At 40.5% G+C, this 12,507-nt stretch overlaps 1 protein-coding gene and 1 non-coding gene across 2 annotated transcripts; one reads left to right on the top strand and one right to left on the bottom strand.

Annotated features, from left to right (window-relative positions):
• Nucleotides 1-7,235: 7,235 nt before the first annotated feature.
• Nucleotides 7,236-7,339, bottom strand: LOC120092236. The gene has a single exon (XR_005485948.1). It is a non-coding gene; the product is annotated as a small nucleolar RNA R71 (small nucleolar RNA).
• Nucleotides 7,340-11,576: 4,237 nt separating this feature from the next.
• LOC120090821 lies at nucleotides 11,577-11,957 on the top strand. Its single transcript, XM_039048528.1, has one exon. The coding sequence runs from the start codon at nucleotides 11,577-11,579 to the stop codon at nucleotides 11,955-11,957; it is 381 nt and encodes a 126-aa protein (XP_038904456.1).
• Nucleotides 11,958-12,507: the final 550 nt, after the last annotated feature.

Raw genomic sequence — 12,507 nt, 5'->3', positions numbered from 1 at the left:
GCCTCCATAGTGGAGTCGGCGATGCACCCCTGCTTAGTGCTTCGCCACACTACAACCCCTTCGTTAAGAGTATTGACCCTGATGTGGACTTGAGGCATCTTAGGACACATGTCCTTAGACAAAGTGACTCCATGCCTGAACATCACTAGACCCCTCTACTTGAGCAACACCTTGTCAATGTACGATGCCTGAGACAGTGCTAGCACTTTGTTCTTATGATCCCAAAAGATCTGTATACCTAGAACAAACTGAACCTCTCCCAAATCTTTCATTTGGAATTGGGTTGCTAGCCAGTTCTTAACTGCAGTTAGTAGACCTACATCATTCCCGAAAGATCTGTTTGAGTTACGACAATTTTAAACAATTATATGTTATGGAGGGAATTAATGGCTAACGGCCTTAGCACATATAAATTAGATTCCAGATTTGCTGTACAAATAATATCACCATCTTTATGAATAAATGCTTTATCCACATTGAAAGAAATAGTGTATTTACATTGCAATAAACACTTTACAGAAATGAGGTTCCTCTTAAGTTCAGGAACAATATATACATCATTCAAAACTAGAAATCTATTCTTTAAAGCTAACTGGAGCCCTCCCACTGCCACAATTGAGATGACGTGCTCGGTGCCTACTCGCATCATCATCTCACCAGCCTCCAGCTATCGCCAGGATCTAATCCCCTAAAAAAAAGAACAAACGTGATTAATGGCGTCCGAATCAATTATCCAGGCAAAATCATCATTCATAAACAAGTTTCAAGTACAAGTAAATCATATTTACCATTATCTGCCTTGGCCTTAGCCTTGACAACTTTCATCTGTTTCAGATAGCGAGGACAGTTCCTCTTCCAGTGTCCATCCTGATTACATTGGAAACACTTTCCCTTTTCAACCAATGGACGCCTCTTTGGGGCGACAGGCAGTGGGTTAGCAGGTGCCTTCCCTTTTCCCTTATCACCCTTCTTCTTCTTCCCCTTTGCAGAGTTAGAAGTAGAAGGTGCAGACTTCGTTCTCTAGGTCGAACCTCTATGGAACGTCCTGGAGGATGAAGCAACATTTGCCTTACCCTTCTTCCTCTTCTTACTTTTCAGTAAGGATTAGTAGGTTTGCAACTCGTTGAGGAGAGTTGTAAGGTTATATTTCACTTTGTTAAGAATCACATTACTAACAAAGTGCAGGAAGCTCACCGGAAAAGAATGCAGAATTATGCTAACCTAGCTGCCCTCATCGATGGTAGACCTATTTAACTCCACCTCATTGAAGTGGACCATTATGTTAAGCGCATGTTCACGAACAGAGTGCCTTTTTCCATTTTGGAGTTAAATATATATTTAAGAGCCTCATGCATAAGCTGTTCAGAGGTTGTCGAAACATCCCCTGCAAGGACTCCATGATCTCACATGCTGAGACCATAGGCTCATCTTTCTTGGCCAAGACTTCAAAAAGACTTGCTAAGATGTAGGCTCGGGCCTTCTCATTCGCCCGTGTCCATCGCTCATATGCCGCTGCCTCCCAAACATTTCGCGTGGCATTTGGAGCTGGAATAGGAGGACAAACCTCCGTAAGAGTGAACATGAGATCCCCATTGATTAGGATCGTCATGATCATATGTTTCCATGTAAAAAAATTCTCGCCAGTTAATTTTTCGGCGCTTAGCAAAGCTAACGTGGTTGTTGCCATTTTCAAAAACGTTGTTGCTAAAAATACGAATAAAACTTTATTAGATTTTTGCTAAACCACATTCAACCAATTAGTTTTGCAAAATAGTTTCAAGTACCCTAAGTTATAGACTTCTATTTTGCAATGATGCCTCAGTGAGGCAGGACAAACATCACTGGTGGGGTGATTAGATGCCCTTTCGCTAGGATGAGACATTCTCAACCGTTAGGTAGAACAAACTCTTGGAACTGAATCTAACAGCCACCATTCATTCGATCCAGAACTGTTAACCTTTAACAATTTCGCGAAAGTATGACCCTTCACTTTCGGTGCCAGAGTCCCGCCCTAATGAGCCCACCGTAAGGAAGAAGCAGATTAGGAAAATAGACTTAGTTACCTTATCCTCTTACATGAAATCAAATAAAGAAACGCGCAAAACTGCCATCCTTTAGGGGGACACTCCCAGGTTGTCTCGAGGCGATGCGCAGTAACTTTATTCAATCCAACGAGGGAGATCGAGGGATATGCCGTCACACTTCCCGCTCCCAGTTACTATGAAACTCTCTCCATCCATCTTGATATTGACCTACCTAAACAACACCCGTTAGGGGGACATGTCAAAGATGCCTCGAGGCCGAGCATAGATTTCATGGTGTGGACGTTTTAGGAGAAATGTGAAAGGCTTAAGTGAAGCATCTTATGCCCCAAGTACCTCCCACTGAATGTTCAACCTAGGGGTTCATTAACCTAGACAATCCGGCTACTGATTTTAGTCTAAGTCGTTTTTTTAATTCCTGCTCATAAACAACGTTTGTTTATGAAATATGAACAAGTTCAAGTAGTCACATTTAAACACTTTAATGATCTGTCCTTAACTTGCTTGCATGCATCAAATCTATCTAATTCACCTTTCCAGGTAAGTTCCCAGGTAGGGGTGTTACATTTTTGTCAACTTAAATACCCCAGCCTAGACAGAACCCGCTTTAGACAAAAGGTCCCTTATAGATAGATTTGCTAACTTTAACCTTTTATTAGTCAATTTAATCCTATTAAACTGATTAAAAGATTAAAGCCTTAGGGTTGCTAATCATATTAGAACCATGATCTTAGGTCTATGTGATCCAAGTTTTAAACACTTTAAAACATGAATTAAACCTAAGTGAGCATGCATGTCTTTCTTATTTCCTTTAGTTCTAATTTCTCTTTAATTTTTTTTTAAAAACAAATAAAAAACCAATGCACACAACAAGGTGTTTATAACATTTATAAAGTAACCTATGTGTCATACTTTATGCAATGTCCGGTCATTACTATACATAACTTTTATATACGCGTAATAACCAAGCAAACATGCTTTCCATTCACCCTTATACTATAACAATTATAATATAAAGATGATACATGTCAATGCTTTTTATGCATGCATAAATATAACTCTTATATTATATGATGCACGAGCATGCTCTTACATAATTAAATTATGCTTCTCTAAATTATAACATTTACAATATAGAGATGATGCATGACCAATGCATAACTTAAGGTGGGATTTGCTATATGTACATACCATATGACATATAAAAATCATATATCGCATGTAATAAACCAAGGATTAATGGATTGGGATGCACCTTTACGAAAAAAAACTGGAATGAAATAAACCTATATATTACGTTTTCCACCAATCGAACTAATTCACAGGCGAACTGCGTCTTGAACCGCCAGGAGGACTCCATTGTGTAGTAAATGCTGAAGGTAGATGATCGTCTAGCACGCACTAGACGATAGGCACAAAAGCTAAATGATTGCTTAAACGATAATGAGGTTGCGAAGCCTGATCATCTAGGCCATCGCTTAACGCAGCGAAAGGTAAATGATTTATCGTGCATTGCTAAACGATCGTCTAGTGCACGCGCGCATTAAATGATACGTGAGCATCCCATCGTCTACATGACTTGATACTCAGCGATCACTTGTCCCATCGTCTACATGACCCCATCGTCTACATGACCCGATCAATCCTTGATCGTTTCCTTCCTCGAAGAACTGCAACCCTTGCTACGATCTTCTTCACGAATGCCTTAAGACTCAAACAGACTTTAAATTATAGACTTGATAATGATTATTAATGCCCAAAAACGCAGGGGCCTTTACAATCAACTGTAAATATAAAAGAATTAAATCAAACCGAGGCTAACATCCACGAAAACATCCATTAATCCGTACATCCATAGCAATTTAACGATTAAATAGAGCAGACATGCACCCACCAAGATCGTATATGTAAGTCGTTTCAATAATGAAATTGGAATATCAAAACCTATCTCTGATACCAATTGAATGAACTCCTAACGAAGAGCATCCGTGAGCGCGTTCGGATCTTTTCAATTCATTGTGACCGAAATACAACACATACATTCCAACGTATAGTTATGCAAATTAACATTAATTATCAACATGCTTCGACCAATAAAAATACAAGGGAAAGAGTTGTCATACCAGTTGAAGACTCTCTTCAAACGTCGAACTCAGAAGTAGCGGAAGCACCTTTATGCAAACTCTATCACCTAGCAAACCAGTCGACTGTAGCAGCATGATCGTCTACACAAATGGCAGCAACTTGAACAAGCACGAACAAGTAAACAACGGGGACGACACAACCAATTGGAGCCTTTGGTATTCTCGGAGTGAGAATTCAAAGTGTGGTCTTTGGTGAATTTGGTAGAGGTCGGAGAAAATAAAAATCGTGTAAACGATAAGCAGTTGGGAGAGAAAGAGCTATCGTATAGCAAGTGTGCTTATCGTTTAGAAGAAGCTACACGATCGTGTAGGTTTTACTAAGCGATCGTTTAATAACTGTCTCTTATACACATCTAGATGTGTATAAGAGACAGGTGTGTAGGTTTTACTAAGCGATCGTTTAATAAAAGGTAGACGATCATTTAGAAAATGTGGCACACTATGCGATCGTTTAGGAAAGCTAAGCGATCGTTTAGGCGCTGGTGTGCAATCGTTTAGACGATGAACAAATATCGTATAGGCTCTCAAACTAGGCGATTGTTTTTGTTTCCACACCGATTGCGAATTTTTTGAACTTTTTGCAAAATGAAACAAATTTTCATTTTGTTCTTCGGTTACAATAACTGACTTCAGATTCTCCCACTAATGCACGACCGAGAGAAGTTTTCAGCCAATTATCTTATAATTAACCAATTTAATAATTAATGAATATAATCATATTATATTCTTACCCTATAGTTTAATATCACTAATAACTTGTAAAAATACAAGTTATCCTTGCTCTTAAGTTAGAACAATTAGGGGTTTTAATGATAAAATCTCCTCATTTTAAAAAAGAAATGTATGGATTTACTTAAACAATATCAATTTCATGTAAAAGATGTTTTATCACTAAAAAAATCGTGGCACTAACGCACTACTTTGCAGGATTTCAACGCAAGAACTGACAATAACGCATTAGACAAGTGCCGCAGGAAACGCGCTAACGCATGAGCCATGTGTCAGAGGGAATTCAATGCATAGAAGATTCGTTACTTCGGGCTTATTGTGTCACATCACCACTTGAAGCATGGGCACCTGCAACAGGTGACGTCTGTAAAGCTTCCAGCAGCAGGTGGCATCTGAAAAGCTTCAAGAGATCAGGCGGCCAGCCAGGACATGGAATTTAATGCTGACCAGGGCATGGACTTAAATGCAGCCCATCCTCAAAGTGGACGAGACCAACGCCTATAAATACTTGAAGACCCTCAAGAATTAACAGTTCAGACATTTAGAAGCTCCATACTCTTTGTAAATTTACAGACTTAGTTTTAGTTTGTACAAGTCGTGCCGAGGTGTAAGATGATCGAAGGAGCTGAGAACCACCACCACCGCCGGCCAGGGAGTGGAGAAAGTTATTCTTGAGAAAAATACTCTGTCCTCGGATCTTTAAGGTGATTGTACATAACAAGATTGAGCCAAAGAACTACAAGAGATTGTATTCTTTGGCTTGACTCAGTTTCTCTCTTAATGTCATTTTCATTTCATTTTGATTGAATATAGTTCTTTGTAAATACTCATTGATCCTTTATAAAATTCATATATTTGATCATCACTTTCGCTATTGTTTATCTTCTGTTTATGTTGAAAGCATTAGTACTTCATGCATAATTCTATTCCAACGCCTAAACCAACTTAACAACTTGGTGAAAGCTTCTTTATTTAGTTGTTCGAAAGAATAGCTAAGCCGCATTAAGCAGAATGCCTAGTACAACTAGAGATAGACTTACTTGTGTTTCTTGCATTCTAAGTTAGACGCATGCACCCTAGAGATAGGTTTGTATGTTATTCGCATTGAGAAGTGTTGAATGATGTCTAACGCATGAACAGAAAGATAAGCAATCCATCCTATTTCATCAACATTACATCAGTTGTGTGCAATTTTGTTTAACTGACACGTCCACCTACTTAAATACCATTTTCACATGATCCTTCATTTTCCACTCAACTCTTTTGTATTGTCTTGCACAGGCATAGCATGTTAGTGTAAATAATACACCTTTCACATTTATTAAGGAAAAACCTCCTATTGCAAAGACAATGCATAATCCGTGTTAGTGAAACTGAATCCCTGTGATCAACCCTGAACTTTCTAGGAACCTAGATTAGATTTATATGTGGGTTTAATCTAGGAAAACTTGAACGGTATTATAAGGAGTTTTTTTGCCTTCTATGCATAATACTAATGCCTCAATGCGTTGCATTCATTTAAATGCATCAAGGCAGAACGTAGCACTTAGACTTTATTCTTCCAATCTGTTTTACTTTATACACTACTAAAGCATCTTACGATAGCAAGCGAACAAGTTTTTGGCGCCGTTGCTGGGGACTTAGAACTAACTAGAAATTCCGTTTGTATTTTTTGTAGGGACACTTCAATTAAAGGAAGTATTACAAGCTACGCCTAGGCTTGTGAACCTGTATGAACAGGGAGAACACTCCTGAGTTCAGATATGACCCCGAGATTGAACGGACCTTTCGACGTAGGAATCGATCCAATCGTCATCGAAGATTGAGGCAACAGTTACTCAGACAGTAAGAAAGGGAAAGAGCAATGGCGGAAGAACAACAAAATCAGCAACTAGCTCAGCAATTGGCTCAGGCTGCACAGAACCCAATCTTGATGGCAAACAACAACACGCGTTCTATGAGAGAATACGCGTCTTCTGTGCTATATGATTTCTCTCCAGGAATCATATATTCGACGCCTGATGGAACCAGATTTGAAATGAAATCTGTTAGGCTCTAAATGCTCCAGACTACTAGGCAATTTGGAGGTAGCCGTGGTGAAGATCTTCATGCCTACATGAAGCGTTTCCTGGAAACGTGCAATTCCTTTGTGATTCTTGGAATCACACAAGAGGCAATCAGGCTCTCCTTGTTTCCCTATTCTTTGCGAGAGGACGCAAAGCAATGGGTGAGTTCATTAGAGCCTGAGGAAATCACCATATGGGAAAAGTTGGTGGAAAAGTTTATGCAGAAATACTTCCCACCTACCACCAATGCGAGGAGACGTCAGGAAATCATGAACTTTAAACAGGAAGACACTGAGACCTTGAGCGCTGCATGGGAGCGTTTCAAGGGCTTAGTCAAGAACTGCCTGAACCACAGACTACCTTTGACTATTCAGATGGAGACGTTTTGTGGCGGACTAAACAGAGCGTCACAGATGGTAGCAGATGCAGCAACAACTGGATGACTGATGTATAAATCCTATACTGAAGCTAAGGAAATATTAGATCGCATTGCCAAACATAACATGGAGTGGGTAGATGACACATATGATGGAAGAAATGACAGGAGAAGAAGATCTCAGAACATTAACTCTATTGATGCCAATGCAATAGCCACGCTCAAGTGGCTACCATGACCAGCCTTCTACAGAACAGAACGCTAGGTAAACGCATCAAACCAACAGAAGGTGAATCAAGTGGAGGCGTTTGGGCAAACCGTGGTAACCTGTGTGGGATGCGGAGATTTTCACTTATATGCTGAGTGTCCTCAAAATCCTCAGTCAGTATGTTTCATCAAGAATAACCCATTTTCTAATACTTATAACCCTGGATGGAGAAACCATCTAAATTTTTCTTGGACAGGAGGAAATCAACAAGAGCACCACCCAGGCGTGAGCCATCAGCCAAGGAATGGACCGCTGTCTGTCTTTCAACAAACGCATCAACAACATCAATAGTCCTTCAATAGAAGTGGCCATACATCGAGTTCTGGAACTCCGCTGGAAAACCTATTGAAGGAATACATAGCCCAGAACGACGCAATGCTAAAGAGCCAGTTGTCATCAATCTACCTGGAACTTCAGGTGGGGCAGATTGCAAGTGAGTTGAAAAGCAGGCAACCAGGTGTTCTACCTAGCAATATAGAGACATCTGGGAATAATAACGGGAAAGTGCAATGTCACGCAGTGATGTTGCGGAGTGGAAGAGCCCTTGCAGAAAGAAAGATGAATCCAAGAAACAATAGTCCTTCGAAAGAACGCATTACATGTTCAACGAATCAGAAAGAGAGAACACTAGAAAATACAAGCCATTCGGAAACTAGCACGTCTAACGTGGGAAAGCAGGAGGTGCCTCTGAATGCACCATTCCCCAGGTGTCTGATGAAGATGAATGAGAACATCAGTTCAAGCGCTTTCTCGAGCTCCTAAAGCAGCTGCACATCAACATTCCACTCATAGAAGCTTTGGAGCAGATGCCAACATACGTGAATTTTTTGAAGAACATTTTAATGAAAAAGAGAAAAGTCAGTGAGAAAGAAGTAATAGCATTAACGTAAGAATGCAACACGTTAGTAAGCAATAAGCTACCACAAAAGTAGAAGGACCCAGGGAGCTTCACAGTTCCTTATTCAATTGGAGGATTAGATGTGGGTCATGCGTTGTGCGACTAGGAGCGAACATCAATCTCATGCCCCTTTCAGTTTTTAAGAAATTGAGGATTGGCGAGGCACAACCTACTTCTGTCACCCTCCAACTCGTAGACAGGACAATTAAGTATTCGGAAGGGAAGATTGAAGATGTTTTGGTGAAGGTTGACAATCTCATATTCCCAGCAGACTTCATTATTCTGGATTATGAAGCAGATAGGGAGGTTCCAATCATCCTTGGACGCCCTTTCTTGGCTACTGGGAAAGTTCTGATTGACGTGCATAAAGGTGAGCTAACTATGCGCGTGGATAATGAAGAGGTGAAATTTAATGTGCTCAATGCATTAAAATTCCTAGGCAATGATGATTGTCAGCTAAATAATATTGAATTGACTGAAGAAGAGACTCGAGTATGTGAAGTTCTCGCGTTGGAGGGAACTCTGAAGGAATCCGAGCCGCCAAGTCTGAGTGAACGGCAGACAAAACCAACGTGTCCTTCACTCGAACAACCACCTGAACTCGAATTAAAACAGTTACTCGGACATTTGAAATACACTTTTCTTGGAACTCATAATACATTGCCTGTTATCATTTCCGCTAAACTCAAAAAGCCTAATGAAGATTCACTCTTGCAGATGTTGAAGAAACATAAATGCGCAATAGGGTGGACGCTTGCAGATATTCGTGGAATAAGTCCATCCTATTGTATTCACAAAATTAGGCTGGAAAAAGGAAATTCTGAAATGGTTGGACGCGGGAGTTATTTATCCGATATTTGACAGCAGTTGGGTTAGTCCAGTTCAATGTGTTCCCAAGAAAGGAGGAACGACCGTGATAGTAAATAGGTACAATGAACTCATTCCTTCAAGAACTGTCACAGGCTAGCGAATTTGTATGGATTATCGGAAACTCAACGCAACAACTAAAAAGGACCACTTTCTTCTTCCTTTCATCGATCAGATGCTTGATAGACTTGCAGGTAAAGAGTTTTATTGTTTTCTCGATGGTTATTCTTGTTACAACCAGATTTTAATAGATCTGGAAGATCAAGAGAAGACCACGTTCACTTGTCCCTTTGGCACTTTCGCATTTAGACGTATGCCCTTTGGGCTATGCAACGCACTAGGGACATTTCAACGCTGTATGATAGCCATTTTCTCTGACTTCCTGGAGAAGACCGTGGATGTCTTCATGGACGATTTTTCAGTCTTTGGAGACTCATTCCAGTCATGCCTGGATAACTTAGAAGCCGTCCTCGCTCAGTGCAAGGAAACAAACTTAGTACTGAATTGGGAAAAATGTCACTTCATGGTGGCAGAAGGAATTGTTTTGGGGCATAAAGTATCCAAGGCTGGCTTGGAAGTGGATGGAGCCAAGATTGATGTAATAGCAAAACTTCCACCACCAACGATGTCAAAACATTAAGAAGTTTTCTAGGACATGTTGGCTTCTATAGATGGTTCGTCAGAAGCTTTTCTCAGATTGCACGACCTCTGAGCGCATTATTAGAGCCAAACCGGCCCTATGTTTTTAACGAAGACTGCATTGACACGTTCGAAACCTTGAATTATGCGTTGACAATAGCCCCAGTGTTAATAGCACCGGACTGGATGCAGTGTTTCATTCTTATGTGTGACGCGAGTAATGTCGCAGTGGGAACTATGTTAGGGAAGAAGAGGGGAAACTTGATACATCCCATCTTCTACACGTCCAAAACATTAAACGACTCTTAGGAACACTATACAACTACTGAGAAAGAGATGTTGGCTGTAGTATTCGGTATTGAAAAATTTCATTCTTACTTACTTGGTGCATCAACAACCATATACACCGACCACTCAGCTATCAAGTTCCTGGTAAGCAAGAAGGATGCAAAGTCGAGACCGATAAGATGGGTTCTATTACTACAAGAATTTGACATTGACATCCGAGACAGAAAGGGAATAGAAAATCAGGTGGCTGACCACCTGTCCAGGCTTGAAAATCAAGAAATGCAAGTCCAGGAAAACGACATCAAGGATGCATTCCCTGATGAGAGCCTGTTTAAAATTGAAGGCAGGGAACCTTGATATGCTGATATAGTTAATTACTTGACCACCAAGCAGTTCCCTGAAAACTTCAATTCCCAGCAGAAGAAACGGCTAATCCATGATAGTAAGTTTTATTTCTGGGACAAATCGTTTCTATACAAACAAGGCTCAGACTCTATACTGCGTCGATGCATCTCAGAGGAGGAGACACAATGCATCCTAGCCGAGTGTCATAATTCTCCTCATGGTGGGCATTTTGGTGGGCAAAGGACCACGGCGAAAGTCCTTCAATGTGGTTACTTTTGACCCACCCTTTTTAAGGATGCACGAGAGTTTGTTCAAAATTGCGACCCCTGCCAACACACAAGGAATATTTCTTCAATGGACACAATGCCTTTGAATAATATTCTTGAAGTGGAATTGTTTAATGTCTGGGGCATAGATTTTATGGGCCCATTCCCTCTGTCTTGTGGTCAGTAATATATCCTGTTGGCTGTAGACTATGTATCTAAGTGGGTAGAGGCAGTAGCCTTTGCCAGAAACGACGCATCTACTGTATCTAAATTTCTTATCAGGAATATTTTCACACGCTATGGAATGCCGAGAGCTCTGATAAGTGATGAAGGTACGCATTTTATCAATCATATCGTTTCAAAATTATTTGCAAATATAATGTCAGACACAAGATTGCTACCGCTTACCACTCTCAGACAAACGGCCATGCAGAAATTTCAAATCGAGAAATCAAATCAATTTTGGAAAAATTTGTTAGCAGAACGCGGAAAGATTGGGCGCAAAGGCTGGATGAAGCACTCTGGGCCTACAGGACTGCATACAAAACGCATATAGGTATGTCTCCTTACTCACTTGTATTTGGTAAAGCATGTCATCTTCCTGTAGAGTTGGAGCATAAGACATTTTAGGCAGTAAAGAAGTTGGACATGAATCCAGATGCGGAGGGTGTTCAACGCAAGCTTCAGCTCAATGAGCTCGAAGAATGGCGAATGAATGCATATGAAAACAACAAGATCTACAAGGAAAAGATAAAGCATTGGCACGACCAACGCATCAGCAAGAAGGTACTTGTTGTTGGTCAGAAAGTTTTATTGTTCAACTCACACTTACGTCTGTTTCCAGGGAAATTGAAATCTAGATGGTCCGGGCCCTTTATAATTAAAACGATCTTTCCTTACGGTATTGTGGAATTAATGCGAGAAGATGGCACTGATGCGTTCAAAGTAAACGGCCAAAGGTTTAAGCTATACTTTGAAGACGAAGTGGAACGCCAAAAGTCATCTCTTGCACTACGCGAGACAAGTTGAAGCTCACATCGAGGCATCTCTGCGGTTGTAACGCCACATCTTCCAGGGACGCCTCTCTTAACCTTATTCTTTTGCATTCTGTATTTTAAGTTATGTTTGAATTTGTTAGTTTAGATATTTAAAGGTTTTAAGTTGATTGTTTTTCCTTTACAAAATTTAGAAATTTGATTGTTTTTCTTTTGAAAAAGTTGTGTATAATTAAAATTGAAACATTGGATGCGTTAGACCAGGGGGAAGTTGAAGGGACGCGTCTCGAAAACACAAAACACTCGAGTGTTTTGGCTAAACGAGGCGACCCTTCCACTTTACATTAATTGCAGGGTGCCTGATGTCAGCCACGATCATCCTCTCCCCCTACAAAAACCTCACTTGAACCAAACCGTTTCTTCTTCTCCTTCAGTACGCCTACGAACCTCCATTTCTTCAGAAACCCTAGAACCTCAGATCCACCAAACCTCCATTTTCCTTTCTTGCTCAGTATCTTCGATGAACAATGTTGTCTGGCTCAGATTCTCAGAACCAAAGCTACAGCCTAGGCAACGATTCGCCG

Source organism: Benincasa hispida, chromosome 11 (assembly GCF_009727055.1).
Source record: "Benincasa hispida cultivar B227 chromosome 11, ASM972705v1, whole genome shotgun sequence".
Taxonomy (NCBI): domain Eukaryota; kingdom Viridiplantae; phylum Streptophyta; class Magnoliopsida; order Cucurbitales; family Cucurbitaceae; genus Benincasa; species Benincasa hispida.
This window is presented reverse-complemented; position numbering and strand designations above follow the sequence as displayed.

Excerpts from the sequence above, each read along its gene's own strand:
- LOC120090821 (XM_039048528.1), top strand. The coding sequence starts at position 11,577 with ATGAATCCAGATGCGGAGGGTGTTCAACGCAAGCTTCAGCTCAATGAG.